Consider the following 26,233-nt stretch of genomic DNA (forward strand, 5'->3'; position numbering starts at 1 on the left):
TCATGTTGACAGACAGCTCTTGTATGATCTTTCTCCCTCCCTCTTTCTGTTTGTCTGTCTACTGATCTAACGATTACCTACATCTGCCTCCATACTGTACTGAGGTGTGGTGGGTAACCTGTTGCCTCGGGCGGAGTTTCATGAAGGAACATCTCGTGCTGGCAGCAGTAGCCTCAGGCGTTTAGGTATTCTATAAGAACTGGAGCATCTTCTTTTATACTTGCTCTTCCACCGACACTCTAAACGTCCTCTTTCCGGCTGGAGAGGTAAGATTGAGATCTTCATATGCGAGTAACACTTCAATCAGGCTAATTTACACTTTCGCGTACACTTCTGCTTCTTGTGGTGTTTTCCGAGTTGAAGGCTAAGTTCCTATTGTGTAATTGATGTTACTTTTGAGACACTGAAAACGGTATAAGGGGCTTGTACTCTTTTACTTCTAATGGGTTATTTTGATACTTGTGGTCCAGGATAAAGGATTTACTATACCTGCAGAGTCAGTGGATGAATTTCACCTCCTCTTGGCTGCATGTTATGGCTGCAACATGCATATCCATAATTGCCAAAGTTAAACTGGGATACAAGAGCAAATTATACTGTGGTTCCTTCTTTAGATGTCGTGCAATCACAGTCTCAATCCACAGAGACAGGTAACAGAGTAACACGTGTTTTCTGTTCCTGAACTGATTAACACTTGTGGTTAATACTATTGCTATTTCATAGCATAAAGTAGCAAATGCAAACTTATTTCGAAATATAGGCTATTATGATACATTAGAATCTTCTTCTAATAAAATAGAAACTTTAGATTTTTGGAATTATAAATTCAACTCAAATACATTATTTTCTGTATTTAGTATAATGATAATCTATGTGATCTTTTTTGCAAAAAGTCATAATGGAAGCAGGTCTATTTATAGATGTTATAGGCTACTGTTTTTGGAAACTTGGGACTTTCAGAATCCGTGAAACAATTGTAAGTTGTCCAAACTATGTCTTATTACTTAAGTATTTTAACAACAAAGTTGTACAAATATGACCTTCCCATCGTAAATACAAGAGCAAATTATTTAGAAAAGATCTGGGATCATTTTCTACCATGTCTACAACAACAACAACAACATGTTAGATATCGCGGGACACTAAATATTCCGAGTGTTCTAGACGCACTTGAACGCTCCATGACTCAAAGCACACAGCGTACGCTATTAACGGGGACACGAATCAGTCAAACTTCACATTCTGTTGTCAGACCGACAAACCTTTGCTTCTTGGAAAACAGTTTCACCAAAGCATGTTATTTCCACCAATACAGCAGACTTTAGTCACTTACGATTCCACAGTAAGCTTGGGCTGAAACATGGGCTGATGGGAAGTAGAGTCGTGGAGCATTGCGTCATTAGTCAGCGATCATACCCATTTCTTCCAAAAGGTGCATTAGTTCCATTAACTTACACATATTAGCTGTTGAATCCAACGGTCTATAATTATGCTGGATTGCTTACATCTAGGCATATCATTAGGCATAATGATTGCTTGATTCCAACTTCCTGCTTTTCCAGCAGCCATCTCTTGAAATAAAACTCCCAGTAAGCAATACACATGTAAACAGTAAGCTTGTCTCAAACATATACTCAAGTATATATGTGTAAATTGTTTCCATGTCATGTCATAAATGAACAGATACAGTTGTAGAAACAGTGGGAGGTTATATTGGTGATATAGCCTTTTACATTTTGATTACAGTATACGATTAATAATTTACTTTTTTCCATTTTTGCATCCTCATTTACTCTGGAATGGTAATATAAATATGTGTACTTACAATGGAGTCTTATTCCTTTGCTTTTTACCTTTTAAAGGAGACCAGAAATATGCATTTACGTCTTTATTACTAATTATGAATTTGAGTTTTTATATATAGAACTTGATTGAATTTCTCTTTCAACAGTGTAGTCCAAACGATAAGTGTCAGCTTTGAATCCTTAAACTGAAGCTTCTTTGCATGCAAATTATTTGTTCAGAGCACCCACGCATATCTTTCCATACTGTCCCTTGTTTGTAACTATGTGGTTGAATCTGCTGTTTGTGTCACCCAAAAGTCCATAGTTATTTAAGGAAATCAAACCGGTATTGATGAAGATTGATGTGTTAATTCAGTCTATAGTATTCATAGAATCTTAAAAGCAAACCTCTTAAAAAAGAAGAGAAAAAGCTAACTTTTTTATTGTTTTTGATCTCCTTTTTCTGAACAGAGTTCGAAGACTGTAGCAATGGCTCCACCGGGTGTGTGTATGAACATTATTAATGCCCGTAACAGAAAAGATGGCCAAGGGACCTTTACCAACCCTGAGAAGTTTCTCAACCAAGACTTTGAGCAGCTGAAACAGTACTGTCTCATCCAACGGGTGAGGTACATCGATGACATGTTCCCCCCTGACAGAAGGACCATCGGCGAGGGGGTACTGAGTCCTTCTGACCTGAAGCGAGTGGTGTGGCTGAGACCAACAGTGAGTGCTTCATTTTAATCTTTGTTAATGTTTGGCAGGTCGGTACACTTAGCTTGTGTCATGTGCTAGCAACTGCTTCATATTATTTCATTCAAAGTGAGATTGTTGCTTAAGATTGTTGAAAGCTGCTTAGAGTCAAAATGTTTAAGCCATTGATGTAGTCTATTGTTGTATGGTTATCTGACATTTAGGAACATATTAAACCTTTAACAAGTGATGTCAACAATTGCTCTGTTTAAGAAAATGGTTCAAACTCCATCTTTTGAAGTCGCCGGAATCTCCAGGTTTGACTTTGGTCAAGGCATGGTTGGTAAGAAAATTGCTTTATTCATAATTATGCGTAAATTGTTGGTCCATTAATGTAATTTTTAGAGGAAAGGGCAGACAATGGGCAAAAATCAGACTAAAGTAGGGCAGAGAAGATATTGTACCAATGCATTTTCTTCCCTCTCCATTGTGTTAGTATTATTAATGCTTTGTAATCTGGAAACCCCTCTCACCTTCCTGCCAACTCAATGACCATTTTTTCACACAGGAAACTGCTGGTTTCTCGCGTCTATCGGAGCTCTGACATTCCAGAATTACATCCTTCAGCAAGTTGTTCCTCTTGAGCAAAAATTTGATGAGGACTACTGCGGGCTGTTCCACTTCAGGGTAAATCATTGCTAGAAGTGTTGATCAAGAAGTAGGTTCTGCTAAATAGTAAATATCGCATTTTGCTATGAATCTCTTTATGTTCTCTCCTTTCTCAACCTCTCAGTTCTGGAGATTTGGAAGATGGGTGGATGTTGTCATCGATGATAAGCTACCAACACTTGATGGCAGATTAATCTTCGTTCAATCCAAAGACCCAACTGAGTTCTGGCCTGCTTTGCTGGAGAAAGCCTATGCCAAGTATGAAAAAACAATGTATTGTGTCATAAAATGCTTTTTCACATAGTGATATTTGCTTTGAGTTTTTGTGAAAGTAATTTCCCACCCAATTATGTCAGAGTGTGCGGTTCCTACTCGGACATGAGTGCTGGAACCCCTGCCGAGGCTTTGGTGGACTTCACCGGTGGTGTTCATATGTGTATTGAACTGCAAGACCCTCCCAAAGACCTTTGGGATCTGATGTCTAGAGCTGGCCAATCCAAGTCACTGATGGGCTGTGGTACGCCGCAGGGGGTAAGCATGAATGTTCCACACAGAACCACACATAAACTGGTTCTTCTTGATTTCATGTGCTGAAACGTTTCATCAAAGTATCCTGAGGCTGAGATGATCTTTGCCAAGATAAGAAATGTCGTTAAATGTTTTGTATTCCAGTATAGCAGCCTCAACTTGTCATGTAACTTACATACTCAGTGCTGAGTATGCCTTAAAGTTACAGACTCACAATAGGGAGGGAGACATCCTGCAGCTTTAAATATTAGCATTATTAATTGTAAGGCAAGTATGACAAGGGGAAATTCAGGGAAATTCTATCAAAGCCTTAACGTGCTAAGAAAGCAGAGATGAATGCTGCTGCAGGTCGCGGTCTAAAAAAACAAAAATTCACAATGTCATATAGCACTCTGACTAAGTTTACATGTATTGGTGGTATCTTCCAAACTGATCCCTAAATGGCTCCGTAGAATCTCACTAGTCTAAGTCTGGTCTGGTAAACTTTGTGAATTAAGCACTGGCATGATTTTAAAACAGTTCATGCTCCTTTCATGAACGGTGAGAGAAACAGCTTTTCCCTAAGTGAAAAGTGCTTGAGGCTAGTGACATGTCAGACATTGAAAATATGTGATGGAAGATAGGGTGAACTCAAGGTTTTGAATGGTTGCACTCTAATGATGCATGAAAAGCCTTTCATCACGTTGTCTAGTTGATGCAGCTGTCACATACAGTCATCCAGTTCATTTTGAATTAGTCGACACATCATTTTCACATAATATTTGGTTAATTTTACGACATTTTAAAAGAGTTGATGTGATGAAGTTGGCCGATTGGAAAACATTAATGTTAAAGAAGGGAACATAATACGGGTCATTATTTCAGGCTGAGAGTTTCATGATGTCGGAGGGTCAACATGCTGTCCGCGATGAACTTACAGCTTTTTGCTCCAACGTATGAGGCTAGCTATAGCTAAGTTATACAAATATATATGTTCTAATATGCTTTTAGGTGGCATCAGTGTTCTTGCCGCATTGATGAGCCTCTATATCCCCTTTTGTACTTTTGTATTGAGCTAATCTAATATAACTGCCAAGAAGATGTGTTTTTAATATACGTGTTGATGCTTGGCTCGTTTATATATTTTAGAATCTTAGCTACATTTATAATATTTTATATGTTGTTGCTTTTGCCAATTCTATGATCGAAGAGGTAAACAAAATCATATGTTAAGTCTTTTGTTGACTTTATTTAGTTCATGGTTGTGGACATGACTACCTGCAATGATAACACATACAGTATCTTTATCTTGTAGGAGACATCTGCCAACACTGTGTTACCAAATGGATTGGTCCAAGGCCATGCCTACACTGTCACCGGTGTGAAGCAGGTGAATTACTTTTAAAAGGCATTATATATATTTTACCAGTCAGGATTTTAAGCTTGAAGCTTACGTCTGCTAGTGATTTGGTTCATTTATAGAGTTTTGGGGTAATAAAGGCCTTAAGTTGGCCTCTACTGTATATTGGGAAATAACAGTTGTGTTTCTTCTGGTAATTGCTGGTAAGATGATGAGCCAAGGGCAACTGATAAACCTGGTACGTTTGTGGAACCCCTGGGGCACAGGAGAGTGGAAAGGAGACTGGAGTGATCGGTAAGAACGACCCCGAGTACAGTGACTGTTTTACTCAGAGCAATGGCTCAGGTTTACTACCTCAGGAAAATAAACACTGAGATTATTTTCCAATGACAAAATTGTACATTCCAAATGTATTTATTGTTCCACACTGGCACATTTTGTGGGAATGCAAATGAAAGTATTGTCTGCTTCTTGATTATAACCTCTACAGTGGTAAATGATGTTTGTGTAATTCATGTGGAAAGGGGTTGAGGACGTTCAGCACAGAGCCACGAGAAGCCTTTCTGTTGCCTTATAATAACCTTCTCACTGTCATAAACTGGTTGTGCAAAGCATGCACAGGGAAGCCAAATGTTGACAGGTCTTCTACATTCACATAGTACAATGGCATTTATTTTCACGTTTCTTAGTTTCCTAACCAAATTATTATTCGTCCAAACCCTGGCCAAAAGGGTTTCTGGAGTCTCATACAGTCATCCAAGTTATACTAGATGATTGCTGTGTGCATTTTGAAGTATAATCCCCTCAGTTATGTGTGGTTTTATGTTTACATGACAGGGCTCAGCATGCTGTTGATGTTTGGAACAGGGCCATGAGAAATCTTCACTTTTTAAGTCTTGTCTTTGCGGTTTGCACACAACTGGTTTTGCAAGTTGTAGGTCTCTGCAAGCAACATTTTGTTGGACTGATGACATTTTGCCAGCAGAATATCTGTTTAATTTAATGTCATGATGCCATGGAAACTATTGTTAATAATCACACAAATTCATATGCCCAGTTCAACCACAGTGTGAGCTGTTGGTCTCTCAGCAGCTCTACTCGAGGAGTTGGGAGTTAGGTGATTTAGTATTGCACGTACATAGTTAGGGGTTTCCTTAAAGACAAACAGAAAAAAAGTTAAAATCAACATAGAATAGGCTGAGATACCCTGGCTTAGTTCCTAATATGTTTCAAGCTACAAAATCACTGGATTGTTCATTTTGCATTAAACAACTTCACAGTTTATCTTTTTTAGACCCTCCCTGTTTATTCAAACTCAATGCTATAATATTTACAGGCTTTACACTTCTAAACATGTATAGTCTTCAAGCCCTAGCTGAAATAACTTTGCTCCTCCAAATCCACCACACTATGCCAAGATTTGCAAGAGTACATCTGGTCTAAACCAACCGGCCACTCGAGTGCTCTTCGCACTGAGATTGTGCCCCCCTTGTAGAAAAGTTACTTGCTTCTCTTTAGAACAATGTTGCTTCTCCTCTTTCTTCCCTGACAAATTGCATCTAAAAGGTCCCCTTTGTGGCAAACTGTGAGTCCGCAAGATCGTGAGATGTGCCTTTCAGTGGCTGATGAAGGGGAGTTTTGGTAAGTATGCTAAAATCAAAAAGTACAGTATACTCACTGAACAGTATATCTACATATTTTTTTCATTAAGGACACATGTGGCCAAGAGAGGCATCATCATTTAATCCTGATTTACATTGCAATTTATTATAACAGAGTAGATTGAAGTGAATCTCTGGCTAACACTACTATGTGTGATCTAAATGAATCCCCTATGTCAACAGGATGACCCTGCAGGACTTCTGTAGGTTCTACTCAGATCTTGACATCTGCTGCCTGTGTCCCGACTTCCTTGATGAAAGCGCTTCATGCCATTGGAAGACCGCCTTTTATGAAGGCCGCTGGGTTGCAGGAACAACTGCTGGAGGATGCATGAATAACTTCGGTACTTCCAAAATATGTGGTGCAAAACTGTCCTTTCAAAAGCAGTATATAAAGACTGGAGCGTGCCAATTTGAGAATTTAGAGATTTTTACTGAGAGAAAAACTCGAAAAAAAACACACACACACTGTCCCCTATATGAATCTTTGTATCCATCTATAATAGTTTATTTCATTGATACATGGAAGAAGAATTGGCTTTAACCTTTTTAAAATGATGAACAGATTCGCCTGTCTCTTAGCGTAGAGTGCTAAAATGTGTACCTCTTTGCCTTCCAGACAGTTTCTGGACTAATCCACAGTATCGTGTCAAGATTGATGAATTACTCAGTGACTGTTCTGGGAAACAAGGTGACAAAAACATGCTGGTGTCTCTCATGCAAAAGCCTGACAAGAGAAACAGACGCCTAGTCCAAAATCTCCATGTTGGATTCTCTGTATTTGAGGTAAATATTACCCTTCATTGTTCTTCTCACAGTGCGACGACTACTATGGATATATCACGCATAGACATTGGAGGTGGCTGTTGAAAGTATTCACATTAATAAATGAAAGCAAAAATGTAACTGCTCTTTAGAATCAGTCACTCTGTGTCATCATAGTAAACACATATCTGGGCTGATTCACAAAAAACACCATAAAACATTGGTTCCTTAAGCCATTTCGAATGCAACATATTCAAAGTCTCAAGTATTCACACATTTTTGTACCGAACAAAAACTTTTCTTCTGTTTTTTTCTAAGGTGACTGAAGAAGTAAGTAACATTTTCATTCTAATCCTCATACACAGCACATGATTACATTGTGCAGCTATGATATGAACTGAAATATGTATTCATCACAGTTCAAGGCAAAGAGGGGGAAGTTCCCAGCCTCTTTCTTCCGCAGCAACCCAGTTGTTGCCCAAACTAAAACCTACATGAATGGACGCGAGGTGATGGAGTTCCTCCAGCTGAAGCCTGGCGAATACCTGATTGTGCCTTCCACCTTCAATCCCAATGAGACGGCCTCCTTCATCCTGACCATCATCTCCAAGGCAGAGACCCATGTCCAGTAAGTGACTCACAACTCAGAAATAAATCTTTAAAATAAGCTTGTGCAATTAATCTACATGCCACACACCACATATAACCACCTTTTTATTAACAATAAACAAAGATTACTACAATTACTCACATTCCTTATTAAAAAAACAATAACATTATTTTTACTAATTACTCAGCAGCTAAAGTAGTGTGTCAAAGGCCAACAAGCCGACCCCCAAAACGTTGAATTAACGGAGCGTTACTGGGATTAGCAACGGTAATGTCAATACTGAATTTCAAATAGGAATACCTTACACTACTTGTTACTGTAATGTGTTACTAAGTAATGCGTTACTGCTCAACACGGCCTCAAGTCATGTGCTGATGTCTCTTCCTCTTTCCTCTTAGTGAGAATTCTGACGGCCATGACCATGACGAAGCAGAGGAGGTGAGCACGATTTGAAATATCTCGACAATGTTCGTATCATTTTGGTATCGCTGTTGTGCTACATGCTGGTTACTGTGTTGATTGCAGAGATAGAATATGACACAAACATATTGAACAGCGCATTAAATCAGGTGGAGCTGAAAGCAATTCACAATTTCTTTGCAGCCCATGCGAATCGAGACTGGAGAGGGCGACGAAACAAAGAGAAATTTGTTCCGTCAGTACTCTGACAAGGTAATTTGTGTTTCTTAAAGCAATAATAGTTCAACATTCTGGAAAATATGCATCTTGCCTTGCTGCATTATCCGCAGTTGTAGACTCCGAAGAGTTATTGTTCCTAACCACGAAATACATGTCTGTACTGTATTTTCTCTATTTGAGCCAAGTCATCAATCATTTTGGTGTTGTCTTTTCTCCTCTGTGGTTACTGCTCCATTGCATCAGCAATCTGCACCGATGTGATTTATATCAATCTCATGATGTGTAGCATACTATTATTTCCCCTTCATATAAAGGTTACCAACATTCTGACAGCCACGTGTGAGTCAAATATGAGTCATTCCGTGTTTTCCTTCCATTTCTAGTACGAAGAAGTGGATGCTGAGCAGCTCCAGAAGCTTCTAAATGAACGCATCCTGATAGGTTTGGACTGTAAAAACTCCAAGAGCATAGGACAGCATATGAGCCAACAAAATATTCAAACAATCTCATAGCAATGCTATGTCAAATTAAGTGCCCTGCTATTTTGTTCTTCTTCATTTAGGAGACTTGAAATCTGGAGGCTTCAGCATTGATGCCTGTCGCAGCATGGTTGCTCTGATGGATGTATCCTCTTTGGTCACATTCATCGTGAATCGGGATCCTGGGGTTCTTTTCTCCATGTCAACTGTCAGTTTGCTTGAGGAGGACTTTCTCACATTCAATGTAGTTGCATAAGACACATAAGTAGTGCACATGCCAAAACTTGCCTGCCCTTTGGGTGTTTTCACACACGTGAATAGATTGAAAAGGTCATCTTATGACATGAAACAACACGTGCAGCTCTGATACCTTAATGTTGGATTAGACATCAACCACCGGCAAACTGAATGGTGAGGAATTTGTTCGTCTGTGGAAGAAGGTCGTCACCTACAAGGTAAAAAGGGATCAGTGAATGTTTATAACAAAAGAAAGATAACTGGGGGCTAGTAATTACATGACTGTATGAGTTAACTCATTCCACCGCAGGCTTAGGGTGTGTCCTGTTTTAAAGTTCATAGGCATTTTGTTTTCTTGCTTAGTCAAACTCAGAATCTTACATAACTAACTGTCTTCTCCTTCCCCAGGACATTTTCTTCCGTTCTGATGTATCACAAACAGGAACACTGTCACTGAGCGAGCTGAGGAATGCAATCATGGCTTCAGGTAGATGATCAGCCACTTCCATTTGTGTACTACAGACAGAACTAAACCGTCCAGGGATTTTTCCTCTTTGAATCTCACAAATTGAAATCTCCGACGCAAATTGTTTCTAATGCTGTTTTTTTTTTCTTATTCTGGAAAACAATGTTATCAAACCAGTTGTCAGATACTATATAACAGTAACCAAGAATACACACATTTCCCACCGATGGGTGTTCATAAAGATTTGTATCATGATAATGTGTGGGCATCCACGCATGCATGTTAGCGCTCGCTGTGCATAAACAAAAACATTTTAGAATCACAAAAGCTGATTAGATAGATACCTCATGCAAGGGGCAATTTGTTTACAGCAGCCTGATGTGATTGTATCTCTAATGATAATCATGACTCAGTAACCCAAACAGTATTACAGCTGAGATGTGACCGCGTGTGAATCACCAACGAGGTTTCTGAAGTTATATAAGGGTGGTATAACGACTGCCTTTTTTCAGGGTGTAAGTCTTGGGGCTATAATGTATTAAATGCATTTGATGTATGCACATTTGCTTTTGCTGTGGTATGTAACAGTACATCTTAAAGGTTTGGCAAGAGTTTTTGGCCATATTCACAATCTTTAAAGTAACAAGAAAATTTCGCAAGACTGCCCGAAGACGTCGCAATATATAACTACACACGCCGATACAATGGTAACGTTGAGGTTCGATTGAGATATCACTTCACTCTTTTCGGCATTTTAGATGCATACTCTGATTTGACTATGGTAATCGAGACGGACAGTCCACAAACCGCTCCCGTCGTTCCTGTACTGGTCGTTAAAGGGTTTGATTACCTGTACGATATGGTCGTCCAACGTACCGTCAAATCTGTGCTTAAACAGGCATTTTCTGTCTGTCTTCAGCGGGACATATTGTAAGTCAGTGTGGGTTTCACCACCGGAGCTAGTTAACTTATATGTATTGAGAGGGACCCCTAGACATGGTCATAACTCTATAACTTTATAACAATTAACAACCCACAACTAACGCTCTTTAACAGAGCAAAACACCACGACACAACAGTCTGTGACACATAAACAATTTGTAACACTAATAATTATACATTTAGAAAAGATCACTGCCGAACTGCATGCTGGGAGCAGCTCACTCGCCTGCTAGCTCAACAGTCTGCTAACAGCTGTGAGAGGCTCCAGTAACGTTACAGATGAACATAGACAGACCAGAGATGCACCGATAGAGTTTGTCCAGCGGTGCAGGAAAAACACAGACCAATGGGTTGTAAATCACAACACGTGATGCAGTTTAGCCAATCAAATAAGGGTATTCTGATGTGAGATGTACCCACACCGTGACACAGGGAGGAGAGACAAGGAAATACTACATACGCATGTATTACCCAGGGTGAAAAACTAAATAATAGTACAGTTTTAACCCTTTAACGTACTTACTAAGATAAAAGTAATGGAAAAATGATTCCTTCTTCAGACTTCCAATTTTTGGTGATATGCTATCTTGTTTTTGATTTGGACACAGGTTGCACCTTCCACACTTGTCACAGTGAAGGGGCCAATTTCCACAGTTGTCAGAATGTACATCTTGTTGTGGTTGTGAGGGTCTTGGGATGTAACATTATATTAAATATATATTAACAGCAGTGAATATTCATATGTAGTGTTTTGGATTTTATAAAAACTACATTTATTATCTCAGAACCACTACGTTTACCATAAAATGATAAATCAACCGTTCGGTAACGGCTTTCTTTTTATACAGAAAAAAATCTGGTTTATGAAATAATTTTGGCATATATGATGAAATGACCTTAAATGTATCATATTTACAACAACACATAATCAGATGTGTTTTATTTCATAGCAAATACTGACTTTTATTTACGTTAGCTTAACTTTGCTATCTTTATTATAAAGGGACAATTCAACCGTTTGGTCAAGCATGTTTTTCCAAAATTATTTTACCCTTATTCGTTATGTTTTTTTAGTATCAAGTTACATAATTCTGTTCAGTAAGACCTTATGTTCTGTAATATGTCAAATAAATTTGCTTACCATTGAAATTTTCACCAAATAGCTTCCACATGTCTGTAGGAAAATGTGTCTTGCTAACTTCCTGTGAAAAGGCAAGTTATGAAGGCCTACCCCTTAAAGAAATAGTGACATCTAGTGGATTTCTTTATCTGAAGCGACCTCAACCAAGTGATAATCTAATTATTTGACTTAAACACCCAACAGTACAATAGCTCTATTTTATGATCGCTTTCCTTGTCTTTTCCTCCTGTGTCTTGGTGTGGGTACAGCTCACTGAAGTCAGTGAGATGTTACGTGATCAGCTGTACTGCATCACATGACGTGATTTACAACGCATTGTCAGGTGTTTTTCCAGCACCGCTGAACTAAGTGCCTGGAATGCTGTATGCACACCACATCAACATTTCGGATATTTTGAATCGATCTAGAAGACATTTGTCTTTTATATAAGGTCACACATGTGTTCTGCGGTATGTAGTCTTTCCTTGTCTCTCCTCCCTGTGTCACGGTGTGGGTACATCTCACTGGAGTCAGAAAACGTATCAGAATACCTTTATTTGATTGGCTAAACTGCATCACGTGACGTAATTTACAACGCATTGGTCTGTGTTTTTCCTGCACCGCTGAACAAGTGCCGTAAATGCTGGAAAGGAGCGTGAATAACTCCGCTGCTTTAAGGCAAAGGCCCACAACCCACTGAAAACGGGTCCTCGACTAACCACCAGTTGAGAATCTGGTCTACAGGATGTGACGAGCGGTGAACAGCTGTTTGTGTGGCGTGACTTCCGTCTCTTCCGGTTTCCTTCACCTACATTCCCCTTCCGTCTCTTCCGGTTTCCTTCACCTACATTCCCCTGGGTCCTAAGTCCCTCCCAGTACAGCTTCTTATCACCCTCTATATACCAACGGACATTTATAACAAATACCACACATATCACACATAATCGGCGTTGCATATGTGTCAAACTCTATCGGTGCATCTCCATTCTGTCTTTGTTCACCCTGCATTCGCTGTTCTGTAATGTAGCTTACTGGAGGACGAAGCCTCTCCCAGCTGTTAGCAGACTGTTGTGCTAGCAGACGTGTGCGCTGTACCCAGCATGCAGTTCAGCGGTGAAATTTTTTAAATGTACAATTATTAGTGTTACAAATTCTTTATGTGTCACAGACTGTTGTGTCGTGGTGTTTTGCTCTGTTAAAGAGCGTTAGTTGTGGGTCGTTAATTGTCATAAAGTTATAAAGTTATGACCATGACTAGGGGTCCCTCTCAATACATATAATATAACTAGCTCCGATGACTTCTCTCCAACCAGCGACCAACATTTTCAGCACTTAAGTTAAAACGGTCAGCAGTTGTTCCGACTATGTATCAGAATAACAGAACAGCGGGATGTGAAAACTCACACAGTATATACCAAATGTATCTGTACATCGCCCAGCACCATTATGACCCACCAATTGAGATTCGCTGGGTCGGTGCATCTCTGGTGTGTCTTTGCCTGTCCTGCATCGTTCTGTCCTTTAAAGTAACATTACTGGAGGCTCTCCGAGCTGTCAGCAGACTGTTGTGCTAGCTGCGAGTGAGCTGTACCTATGCTGTACCCAGCATGCATTACGACGGTGAACTTTTATATATGTATAATCATTAGTGTTACAACTTGTTTATGTGTCACAGACTGTTGTGTCGTGGTGTTTTACTCTGTTAAAGAGCGTTAGTTGTGGGTTGTTAATTGTTATAAAGTTATGACCATGACTAGGGGTCCCTCTCAATGCAGATAAAATAAATAACTCCAACAATAATGTTGATCCACTTTGAGCTGCAGACAGTAAATCTATCTGGCTGTTGAAGACAGATAGTGGATGTTCCGGCTATACTCCGGTATGACGGGATGTGAATAATTTATATCGCACAAGTGGTATATATACCAAACTGTCTAGCACTAAGCTTCTTCACAAGTATTCCAGTTTAAATTCACTGTGTGAGTCTGTGTTTGCTAATTAGCTCAATCAGAATCACCTGTGTGTCAGCGTTCGTGGAGAAAAAGCAGGGAAACGCCTCTTAAACAAATCCTCAAAACCCCCCATAACCGTAACTCCTATTGCTCTGATATTAATACACGGAAGGATGAGTTGAAGAGCAGATCATGTGAAAATTGTGTCTGTAGTGTAAAAGAAAGTGGCTTAACTGGCGATGTAGAAATGGGGTACCGTGTTCTGTGGAAGATGTTCTTGAAGTAAAATTTAACATTGGTCTCTATAGATCAGAAAGTTGGTTTTCCTGTCAATTAAGGCTGTAGTGCAAAATGTGTAAATGTGCTGGATTCCACAGTCATTTCTCTAGACCAGCACACGATTAGCTAACTTTTTAGCAAAACATAATGCATGAAGGGTGAAAATTGTGGGACTCTGAGCAATTTGTTTGTAAAAATCACAGAATATTTTCCTGCTCTGCTCCACTCTGACAATTATGCCCGCAATACACACCCATTATAAAATCTGAAATGGACCCAACATTTCCCTGAAGCTTAATCTGTAGGTTCATGAAAACTGTGCTAGCTATCAAAATGTCCATTTGGCTCAATAACGTCCAGTGTTTTGTCTACGTTTTAGACTTTGAATCATTTTTTTACGTTAATGTATGGCTAGTCAATATGGGCCCAAATTTAAGTTTGTTTTTGCTCCCTTCACGCCGAAACCCCATTCAAGTCAATGGGGCGAGTTTGTTGATGCCCATATAAATCAAACCTAAAGTTTTGCCATATGTATGTTGTTCAGGAAAGAGGATGAACGATGACATTCTGAATTTGATGGCTCTGCGCTACGGTGCCTCCTCTGGACACATAACACTGGAGAGCTTCATCGGTCTAGTCCTTCGCTTTGATTGCATGAACCGTAAGTATACTTAACGACAGTAGACAACACTAAAATCTACATAAAAACACTTTGAGTGTCTTTTCTGTGTTATCAGCAAACTATTTTTGCTTGTTTTAAATGTGTAAATCAAATTTACCATGAAAGTTTTTTTTTTTTTTCCAACAGCAAATAAGAAAATAATTTAAATCTCTGCAACAGTCTAACAACCTGAACCCCAAAAACAGACTTTGAGGAATTCAATAGCCCTTTCTCTGCATTTAGGCAGGTTTATCTGAAACAGTCAGATCAGGCACACAAATCAAAAGGACTTAAGCAGAAACTGCAGTTGACTAGTGATCTTACATACATGATCTGGTCAAAACTATGCATGAACTGTTCTCTATATAGACTGAGGCTAATTGGTGATGAGGCGCAGCTGGGTAGTGAGGTGATTAAGTGCACCTGACCTAATCACCTCAGTGCCCAGGTCAGGGGCTAAAAAACTCAATGGGGGTTGCTAGTGGTATAAAGACAGGAGAACAGGACATGTGTGCAAGACTGTGAAGATCTGGATGTAGAGGAGTGAGGAGAAGCGAAAATAGCTGCAGCTGTCACCATGACAATTGTGCTGCATTGATTAGTGAAAGGTGTCGCAAAATAGAAGTCGTGTGAATATGTCATGACACCCAAACATAAATGGATGCCTGTGGATCCAGACAATAAGTCATTCATTCTTTTTTTTTTTTAGCAATAATCACATTAGAGGGCTTTTTTTCCCCAGATCCGATCTTTCAGCCTAGAATGTTCACATTCACGTTATATATCTCACATTCCTGTGAACTGATCTCTATCCTGAAACGCCTCACATGCAACATCACACAAAGGGGGAGTGTCCATTGGTCCGATGACCCATTAGTCAAACAATCCATTATCTCGAAAATTAAAGCCTGCTGTTTTGCAAATACACACTGGAGTTGTTGGAGTCCAGTGACTGACAGACTGTTAACATATTGCTAAATGTAACAGATCTGAATTCCCTTTTTCCTTATACTCTTAAATCATGAGTTATGACTTGAAAGGATTTTCATTTTGGCTGATACTAATTTCGGCAGCTCTTCTTGTAACAACGTTTTTATAACCAATTTATTGAATCATAGTTCTACAGAGTGAAACATTACACCTAATTTAGCAGATGTAAAGTAATGTAGAAAATGTCAGGTAACAAACATTATCAGTGTCTGACACTAAAAGGTGAGTGATCTGCACCTGAGTAGTTTATTTGTAATATAAACATAGGGAACGTAGACAAAACATGGAGGTAGTGTACGTCTTGATTTCTCCAGCGCCAACATGCGGTTCACGTTTGTGGTTTAAAGGAAAATTTCTCAGATATTTTGTGAACATGGCAAACACTATACATCATGTTAAGATTGATATTGTAAGCATGTTAGCATGTTGATGTTGGCATAAATTGCCTTCTGTTGTCTGACTCCCACTTCTTGCCCTCACAGTTTCTGGAGTAATACATATTTGTGTCTTTCTCAATAGAAATCTTCAACCAGTTGTCTAATGGAATGAAATTGACTCTTCTCGAATCAGAGGTAGGCAAAGAAAAGTAACAGACGTTTTGTGAATATTTTTGGTAATTTAAGTTTTTTTTACATTTTAAAATGTGCACTGCTGTTTATTAGAAACAAAGTAAGGGAATTGTTTTATTGGAGAAAATATGTATGTGTTTCATTCCATTCCCCCAGTGTGTCATTCTTGGATTAAATAGTTTGTTTCCTGTGATGAAATGATCATGCGTTTAACCAGTGCTACAGATACACTGAAGCACAGTGATAATGTATCCCTCCTTAATTTGCAGTGGCTGTACCTTTCGATGTACACCTAACCTGACAGAGAAGATGAACTGCAGGATTCATTTGGAATTACAGCAGCAGATGATGTGAAATAAAATGAATACACAAAATGAAGGTGTACTTCTGCAAATGAGCTTTTACGTGGTATGAAACAAAAGGATCTGCTAATGTTAGTTGTATAACAAAAACTGTGTCTTCATATACTCTTCCCACTTTGTATTGCAATGGCTGCACAGCAATTTCCCCTGGGATAAAGTTTTATTTTATCTTATCATCCCAACCTGCGAGAGGCATCAATGTGCCCCAAGGCATCCAGTCTGCCGGATATCCAAAAGAAGAAAAAACGTTTGCCAGACTGACACACAGTGAAATCCAATCAGTGTTGACGAAACATTTTCAAATATGTTCCTACATTTTCCGATTTGAGTCTGACCTTAATGTTGTTGCTGTTGTTGCGTCTGCTGTTGTGTTTTCTAACAGCCAAGCAGACGCACCCCACTGATGTTTGTATCATGAAATCACAAAGGCATTTGCTTACCTATTACGACAGTACAGAGGCCAAAAATAAGCATAGCATTGAATACAACAAAACACAGCAGTTTAGGACTATATCTCATGAGTGCCTTGTTACATTTGGTACAAATGCTGTTAAGAACTGAAATTACATTTTTCATTTAAAATTGAATACAGATTTCACTAACAAGGACCACGCACATAACTGTATGAGTTTTGAGAGGTTTATTGCATAACGGAATGATTGTTGGATGAGGAAGCGGAAGAGGTAGAGGGTTGCAGGGATGAAGGGATGCGGGGTAGGGGTAAAGGGATGAAGGGATGTAGGGTAGGGGTAGAGGTAGAGGGATGTAGGGTAGGGGTAGGGGTAGAGGGATGAAGGGATGTAGGGTAGAGGGATGAAGGGATGTAGGGTAGGGATCAAGGTAGAGGGATGAAAAGAAGTAGGTTAGGGATAGAGGTAGAGGGGTGAAGGGACGTGGCGGGGGACCGTTGGTGTCCGGCGGCTGGAGGGAACGGAGACTGTTGGATGGGGGGCCGTCTCTTGGGAAGCTCTGGAGGTGCAGAGTCCCCAGTCGTTCCTGTAATCCTGCGAGAGAGAGAAAAAGGGAAACAAAAAACGGGGTCGGGGGGGAGGGATGAGAGCACAGATCCGAAGAGGAAGTGAACGGGTTAGTAGAGCTTAAATACTTGTCCGGGGGAAATGAGCCGTGTTCTGGGCGTGGTCCCGTTCCTGAACATAGTTTATAAAACTACATTTAAAGCACAAAAACACGATGGGATCATGAACACAAAAAAACGTATCAAATATAAAAATGAAAACATAACCTATTCCACCTTTTTAAGAGCTAATTTTAGTCTCTCTGATATAGTTCATTTTTGTGGGTTACTGTATTTTCTGTATTACTGTAAAGTGGGCTTTTTCCCTCCTTTTGCCATGTTAACATCAGTTTGAATCGATTGCCATATGATATTTGTTACATATATTCATGGTGCCCAGAGGATACTGACTTCCGTGATCCCCTGACCTTTTCTCGAGGGCCATCTGGAGGTTGAATTATGTGTTTCTGAATGTTATGTCCCAACAACTATTGGATCGATTGCCATAAAAATTCACACGTGCATGTTCCCCTCAGGATGAATTGTAGTCCCTCTGCTGATCCCACAACCTTTCATCTGGCCTCGTGATCATGTAAAATGGGTTGTCCAATACAATAAATATTTTTTTTTCATTTGCAATTCAGTGTTTAAGTAATTGCCAAAGGTATTTTGTTGTTTTTCATGCGTTGTCCTAAGAATGTCTTGCAACGCAAGTGATCAGTGCCCTGTGGTGTTTACACAACTAAACTACTTGGTTAGGTTTAGGAAAAGTTTGTCTTAAAATCACTACAAAAGTGACTTTACGTAAGTACGACCTCCTCCATAAACAGACTTTGCCGCTATTTGTACGACGTCCCCTGTAAAGGATATACCTGCTAAATGTTAGCGTGGACATTGTGAGTATATTGGCATGCTGACATTAGCATTTAGCTTAAAGAACTACTGTGTCTAAGTACATCCTCACACAGCTGCTAGCATGGATGCAGACTGTTGTGTCTAAAACATAGTTTTCTTTGATGGGATACTACAACGTATTAAGTGGGTTTATGCATTTTAGTACGATGTTTTAGGTAGGAATAGACAAACCACTTTGTATTTTACAAAATAAATACATTATCTGTTGGGGAAAATCTAAATGACTAATGATTATTTGTGCTTACAAAGCTTTGTGTCCTGTTGAGGTCATTTTTACGGCACCCTGTTCTCATAGTGTGAACTTTCTTTAACACTAAGCGCTGCACTGCTCAGCACTGCTGAGAGGGAGCTCTCAGCAGCATGTCCTGGATTGGAATGATAATAAGGACAGTGGGAGCGTTAAGATGGAAGCAGAGCTATGTTATGGCCCTAACCTCCTGATTACGAGAAAGTGCTCAAGTGAAGTTGCAGACGCTCTATTTAGACTACACGGTGTGGACGCCATTTGTGTGTGTGTCACCTTCAGTGACGAATGCCTCATAAACCAATCCTGTAGCAATCATTGCCTGTGACACTGTTGTTTACTAAGTATAAATATCCGAGGCTCAGAGTCAGACCTCTAAGCAGCCTTGATCCATGTATACTGTATGTGAATCAACTCTGTCTCCTTCTTGCAAGAATAAATGTCCTGTTTAATGATTTGCCATCAGTCTCGAGTGAATTTTCTTAACATTATCCAAACTGTAGTATATCAATGTCTTTCATAACTTATAAATGCCTTGCAGATATTGTGGCAAACCAGGGGGAAAAGCTGAGCAGACACAGCCCAGGAGGCGGATCCCCAACCTCAGGTTGGGGGAGGTGATAGAGGGAGTATACTACCCAGTGCAGGTGCTGCAGCCACTAGGCACGTGGCAGTGGTCACACCTGCAGCCCATGAGCTGATTAGAGGGAGTATATGTTCACAGGGCTGAGCAGCAGCAGCGGAACAGACTGGGCAGAAAAATGAACCTCTGGAGAGGAGCTGCAGCAGACCGGAGGTAACTCAGCGGACTCACCTCTCTCCTCTGCTCTGCCCAAACAGGCCGGAGGAATCGTCTCCCACTGGGTGTAGACCGAAGGCCAAAGACCCCGACCGGGAGGAACCTTTTGTTGAGTTTGACCCTATATCCCTTTACCCCTGCCAGCTTATTAAAGGACACTTTTTGTTATATGGTTACTGTCTCTGAGTCACCTGTTTTATCTCTAAATCTTGCCTCCACGTCCCCCGGGTTGCCACAATATGTTGAGACATATTTTCCCTAGAGCTACATACATCATACACACAACCATGGTTTTGGAGACGTACAGCTAATTCTTCACATAAAAGGTCAGTACGAAAAACTTTTTGTTTGTTACTTAGGTCCAAACGTAAAAAGAATAACAATATTTTTCTTTTTCAATGTACTCTGTCACTTTGGGGATTATTCAAGACTACTGTTGGATTTGATAGTGGTAGGTAACATCCATGAAAATCAGGACACGTCATATGTTAAATTTCTTTACATCTGCTCCAAGAGAGAGACACACAAACATTAAATATTGATTAGTATGTGTTTATTGATTTGAAGAAGAGAAAGGCAGTTTAAATTGTAATAACAGATAATACAGTGACATTAAGATTCATTTTTAATTCGATTTTGATAAAAATTTAACAAACATGTTATTGACAGTGCTTAATTAATTAATAAAATCCCAGAGTATAATCCAGATCACCACTTAAAATAAAACTAACGGCTGTGATTGTTAAATGACATAGTTTTACAACATGAAGGGATAGAGTGAATCAGAGGTTAAACAGTTGCAATAAAACCATTTTCTTGAAGCATGAATACATAATTTAGAATAATATGAATGAATCACCGAGGTGTTAACATTACTGAAAAATTAATTTAATAGTTGCTGATTATTGATAGATATGATTAGGAAGTCACGAGTCTATTTAGACTGGTTGTAGCATTTGCAGCACAGTTATCAGCAGAGCAGCCACAAATATGGACGTTGGGTATCTTGCAAGCTGAGCTCCATCACTTGTGGCATTAGCTAGAAATAAAAGGAAAAAAACAAACATATATACTGTGAATACTTTCATCACAGATGCAGAATTCAATTCTCAACAGTTCTTGTCATTTTTCACATGGTTAAAAAATCCGATAAAGCAAGGATTATGGAACTAAAAAATATATTGAAGCAATATATACACATTTATTCTACAGTGAGTAAACTGGTACTGGAAATTAGGTCGTAGTCGCTCACCTTGTGTTGTCGTCACTGTGTTCGGGTTTGCACTTGAGCCGCTTGGGTTTCCTGTGGATAGATTCAATGTAGTCAGATGGTGCATTGCAAAATCAGTCAGATCGCAGCAGTGTTACTTCATCTGCTGTAAATCCATTTTGTTGCGTATCATTAACCGGATGTGAATTCAAATAGTGGCATCAACAATAAACTACTATGTTATGATTGCAGACTGGTGTCCTCCTGAGGCTGAAAACCGTTCAGGGTGAGGACCAGAACACTTCCCAAACAATTACACTATCACAGAACATACTGAGAATTTTAAGCAATATATACACATTTAATCTACAGTGGGTAAACTGGTACTGGAAATTAGGTCGTAGTCGCTCACCTTGTGTTGTCGTCACTGGGTTCGGGTTTGCACTTGAGCCGCTTGGGTTTCCTGTGGATAAGATTCAATGTAGTCAGATGGTGCATTGCAAAATCAGTCAGATCGCAGCAGTGTTACTTCATCTGCTGTAAATCCATTTTGTTGCGTATCATTAACCGGATGTGAATTCAAATAGTGCCATCAACAATAAACTACTATGTTATGATTGCAGACTGGTGTCCTCCTGAGGCTGAAAACCGTTCAGGGTGAGGACCAGAACACTTCCCAAACAATTACACTATCACAGAACATACTGAGAATTTTAAGCAATATATACACATTTAATCTACAGTGGGTAAACTGGTACTGGAAATTAGGTCGTAGTCGCTCACCTTGTGTTGTCGTCACTGGGTTCGGGTTTGCACTTGAGCCGCTTGGGTTTCCTGTGGATAAGATTCAATGTAGTCAGATGGTGCATTGCAAAATCAGTCAGATCACAAAACATAACTGAGAGACTTACTATTTCAAATGCTAGCTCATGGGTCCATGTGTGTGTCTGTGTGATTTTACAGATGATTTAAAACTGTAATTATTATTATCAGTTAGCTGTAGAGCTGCTATAATCTCTGATTTTATCATTCCAGATAAAGCAAGTAGCTTACTCTTGATAGAAATACTTTAGGTTTAAAGTTACTGTGAGGAACATTTAATTGGATATAAAACAGTCCCAATTTAATACTAATGGTTATATATGACCTACATAAGTAAACAAGATCACCAGCGAGAAGTTTGGCTATTTCTTTCAACCTGCAGTCGGAGCTTCGGCTGAAGGTGGAGAGCTCAGCTCCTTCTCCAGCCAGAGAACCAGAAACAGGACTAAGCAGGGCAGACTTTCAGACCCTGCTGCAGTAAATTTAGTTTTTTTTCTAAAGGGAATTTGGTGCTCGGAAACATTACCGCTTTAGTCCACAAGGACCGCCAAATCAACACAAAATTAAAGTTCCTGTTAGTAGCTTTAAGTGAAAGCATAAAACCTCCTGTGTGTCAATACACACAAAAGGTATGTATTTTTACCCTGTGTTGCTGTCATGCTGCTGCTGGTTCCAGCTGATGTGCTGCTGATGGAGCTGGATGGTGTAGTGGACGTGGTGGCTCTGGTGACTCTGATGGTGGTTAGGCCCACACCCAGTGTGTTCAGGTCTAACTGCGTTTGCATGTTCCTCCAGTTCTGAACTTGGGTAGCGTTCTCAAACAACTTCAGATCTTCTAGATGGCTAGCCATGAGGCGTTTCACATCGGTCACAGTCAAACCCTGCACATTACAAATGAAACAGTGTGAAGATTGTTTTATAAAATATTTTGTGACTGCGCAAGTACATATAGTATGTTATGTTAAATATAAAGGATGAAAAATGGCAAAGGATCACATACTGCACTTTGGGATACTCATATAACCTATAACCTAGTAGCCTATAAGTCATTTTGAAGACCTACGGTAACTACAGAAGACACGATTTAAGATTTATAAATTTATAAATTACAGGAGTCATTGACCATTTCGCATTGAACATCTGCCAGTGATGGGTGTATGTTCTTCACAACCATTCATGGAATAGATAGATAAGAAGATCAATACCACCCTCTTTATTTTCATCTGATTTCCAGGAAGAAACTAAATATACACATTTCTTTAAATGTCAAACTATTCCTTTAAGTCTTTGATTCAAAATTATACAATCCCTTAATGGGTTCTACTGAGCATCAGACCCTCCCAAATCGATACAGTTTTAAGAGTTAAGTTATGCTAAAGCATCGTCTTGGCTCAATTGCCGCGTATTCTCAATAAAACTACTACATAGATGATGCATGTCCAAAACCCGTTCTGTTGTCAACTCTAGTATCCTTACAGCGGTCACATTAGGATCCAGACTCTGGAAAGTGCCTATGTCCATGCTGATGTTCACGGTTGATAGTGCTACTATGCCTGACAGAGGTGCCCCACCTATCATGGTAGAGAGGAATACAGGAGATTAGAGAGCAGTTTCACGAGAGAGAGAGAAACAGCCGGAATGACAGGTAACATGAATTCTTACCTAGATAGGGACGTATCAAATTGTAATAGGTATCGGAGCTGGAACTCTGTGAGCTGAAGGAAGTGTTACTGATCTCATACAGGACTCTCTTCTGCTCCGATGAACATGACGCCACATTGAGTGGTTTGGCATTTCTGACAAGGTTCAAGGAGACAGTAACATACAGTGTTTAATCTGCATCATTAATCTCAGGGGTCATGAAAAGGCATCTTTTTAAGCTGCATGCTACAACCCACCTGATACTATCTGGGGTGATGGTCTTCAGTGTACTGGTGTCTAACGAGCACACGTTGGATTCAATACTGTTCAGCTCAATGCTTCCCATGGAGTTCCCAGAAGTATTCAGATACTTGGTGATGATTGCTTTGCTCTAAACAACATTAAAGATAACACAGAAAGTGAACAAATGTATACAAGTATGAGTATATTTCATAATATTTGACATAAGACAGTTTTACGATTCAAAATTCTGACATTTTGACGTCTTGATAATCCCTCTACATTGTACCTTTGTTGCCTCCCACGATCCATCATCAGCGTTCATGAGTGCTGCCAGGGTGTCAACTTTAGTGATATTCCACTTGGAGATGTCATCAAGTGACGCCACACGAGACACTGAACCGAGCACCTGAACTTTCTCATCAGAAACACCCGATGGGAATGCCTGGAAGAATAGAGAATGGGGAGTAACACATGGTGGTGAGTGGAAATAAAATTAAATCATGTAAATAAAAATCCCACCGTATTTCCATATCAATAAAGGCATCCAAACAACTTTGGCCAGTGCCACATGACATGACGGCTGCTGTACCATAATAACCTCTAAATTGATAAACACATTCACAGAACTGAAAACAACCACATAATACAATAAATATGTCTCAAAAGATGTTAAACACATTCTGGTATATTCCTGTAACAATCCCTGTGTCGTTATTTCTCAAGATTTCTGGATATGTTTCTAAAAACTCCATTACCAGCGAGGCTGAATGGTGAAGGAATATCTCAATCACACATATCTGAAAGAAACAAATTTAAATCCCTCATACTAAGCAACCATTTCATACAAAGAAATTACCTGGTTGAGTTTCGTCAGAATTACTGTCTGCAAGTCATCATCGTCCACTTTCTCGCAGATAGAGTTGAGGTTGTCCTTCAGAACAGAGATGTCCAGGCAGTGGTCAAACTGAGTCTGGTCGTAACCAAAGGGGAAGGCATTGTCGCTGACTGTCACCTGGGTGATGTTGCCCACAGTGCAGCCTTGAGGATGATTGACCAATGTGAGGGGGAAAAAAGTAAGTGCTGTTAGACACACGAGTGTATCAATTTGCTATATGTCATTCTATAAAATTCACACAAACACATACAAATGCTCACCAGTTTTGTCAAATATTGAACTGTATCAACATCTGCAAAGTAAGAGAAAATAAACCTGTGGCTTTCTGCCTCTTTCATCTTTACCTGCTCCTCGTTTCATCCTGCGAGCTCTGATCTGTCGAAACAGCCTCTTGAGCTTGGTCTTCTTCGTCTTTGTTTTCCTCAGTCGGACCATAAAGGTCCTAAGGAACCTTCTCTTTGTTCTCTGCACAAATGAATTGTTTTTTAATAAGATGTCTCTTAGAAAGTACTTTAAAATCACAAGACTAAACACATTATTGATTTAATTAGCATCAAGAAACAGGTAAAGGTGAAACACATACAGTTCTGATGTGGCCCCAAATGTTTCCTGTTAGATATAGAGGCAGGACACCAAGCTTTAGCAGTGTTTGCTCGTTCCAGGTGGTGACATTCCTGAAAAACAAATGAGAACATGTTCATATAGTTTGGCTTTCTAACTTGATACCCACTTGGTGAAAAGAGTTGAGCTGGGTGTTGTTAGAAGATGTAAGAGACACTCCTACTTATATGAAGATTAAACATGACAATTAACTTTAGTCTTTGTTATCATTTGACAATTACTCATAAAAGAAATATTGTGTGCAGTAAAAATTGACTGTGGACTCGTAGATATCTGAACGGGAACCTGAAATAAACAGCCTGGTTAGGCTTCTTATTGCCAACAGTTAGGCACTGTAGTTTCTAACAAAGGGTATACAAAATATATTTTCAGCATTTCCTGGATGACAATGGAGCTTGATGGCACAGAGCTGTCAGGTTTTGGTCACAGAGACAATACTTTTTTGGTTAGATCAATATAATGCTGGTGCCGGTCATTTCATGGGATTTGCTGACGTTGATAACAATAGGAAGAATATAGAATATCACAACCCATATCCTTTAATTTGCAGTCTAAATAGCTGTTTATTAATCAAATTATTGTACCCGTATTTTGTTTGCCCAGACAGCAGCATTGTCTCTATGGCAGCCACCTGGCTGTCAGAGAAGTCGGTGCAGACTTTGAGTTTTTCCAGAATTAGAGGATCAGCGTTCTGGATGTAAGAACCGTCCAGAGTGCAGGCCATGTTCCCTAGGACCTCCACATTGTCTCTGCTCAGATTCACACCACTTATTCCCTAGACGGTTAAAAACACAGTATTTCATTTAAAAATGGGCCACAGTATACCATGACAGTCTCACTGGTGATATACATTACACTTACAGTATATGGGAAATGGCAATTCCCTTTCCTGCCATACGAAGAATGTTTTTTATTCCCTCATACATTTTAACAGTACTTATCTGAAACTTTTTCAATGACGCATGTATACATTTTTTTGGTACATCCCAATCGTTGCCATACCATGGTGATTCAAGCTGTTCTTCCAGTTACAACAAGCTGCAGCCTACCCTGTCACCCTTAGCTAAACCAAAGCAAACCTTA

At 39.6% G+C, this 26,233-nt stretch overlaps 2 protein-coding genes across 2 annotated transcripts in view; one reads left to right on the forward strand and one right to left on the reverse strand.

Annotated features, from left to right (window-relative positions):
• The first annotated feature begins 91 nt into the window (after positions 1-91).
• LOC306707467 (calpain-1 catalytic subunit-like) lies at positions 92-19,892 on the forward strand. Its single transcript, XM_079174945.1, has 21 exons — positions 92-266; positions 2,256-2,510; positions 2,751-2,820; positions 3,046-3,164; positions 3,271-3,404; positions 3,503-3,677; positions 4,969-5,043; positions 5,222-5,307; positions 6,580-6,654; positions 6,858-7,018; positions 7,294-7,460; positions 7,859-8,067; positions 8,448-8,487; positions 8,653-8,721; positions 9,072-9,129; positions 9,251-9,312; positions 9,554-9,622; positions 9,813-9,891; positions 14,708-14,824; positions 16,334-16,386; positions 19,760-19,892. The coding sequence occupies exons 2-21, from the start codon at positions 2,274-2,276 to the stop codon at positions 19,787-19,789; spliced, it is 2,085 nt and encodes a 694-aa protein (XP_079031071.1). The 5' UTR covers positions 92-266; positions 2,256-2,273; the 3' UTR covers positions 19,790-19,892.
• Positions 19,893-20,254: 362 nt separating this feature from the next.
• LOC306707331 (uncharacterized protein) overlaps positions 20,255-26,233 on the reverse strand; it is a 141,448-nt gene continuing 135,469 nt past the window's right edge. Inside the window, exons 381-393 of the mRNA XM_079174724.1 lie at positions 25,735-25,925; positions 25,113-25,203; positions 24,874-24,994; positions 24,491-24,672; positions 23,921-24,076; positions 23,649-23,782; positions 23,413-23,546; positions 23,227-23,321; positions 22,394-22,631; positions 21,712-21,762; positions 21,341-21,391; positions 20,971-21,021; positions 20,255-20,757 (exon numbers count right to left, since the gene is read on the reverse strand). Of these exons, the coding sequence (XP_079030850.1) occupies positions 20,657-20,757; positions 20,971-21,021; positions 21,341-21,391; positions 21,712-21,762; positions 22,394-22,631; positions 23,227-23,321; positions 23,413-23,546; positions 23,649-23,782; positions 23,921-24,076; positions 24,491-24,672; positions 24,874-24,994; positions 25,113-25,203; positions 25,735-25,925 (1,596 nt within the window). The 3' untranslated portion in view covers positions 20,255-20,656. The remainder of the gene's footprint in view (positions 20,758-20,970; positions 21,022-21,340; positions 21,392-21,711; positions 21,763-22,393; positions 22,632-23,226; positions 23,322-23,412; positions 23,547-23,648; positions 23,783-23,920; positions 24,077-24,490; positions 24,673-24,873; positions 24,995-25,112; positions 25,204-25,734; positions 25,926-26,233) is intronic.

This window comes from Pholis gunnellus (genome assembly GCF_910591455.1).
Source record: "Pholis gunnellus genome assembly, chromosome: 15".
NCBI lineage: Eukaryota > Metazoa > Chordata > Actinopteri > Perciformes > Pholidae > Pholis > Pholis gunnellus.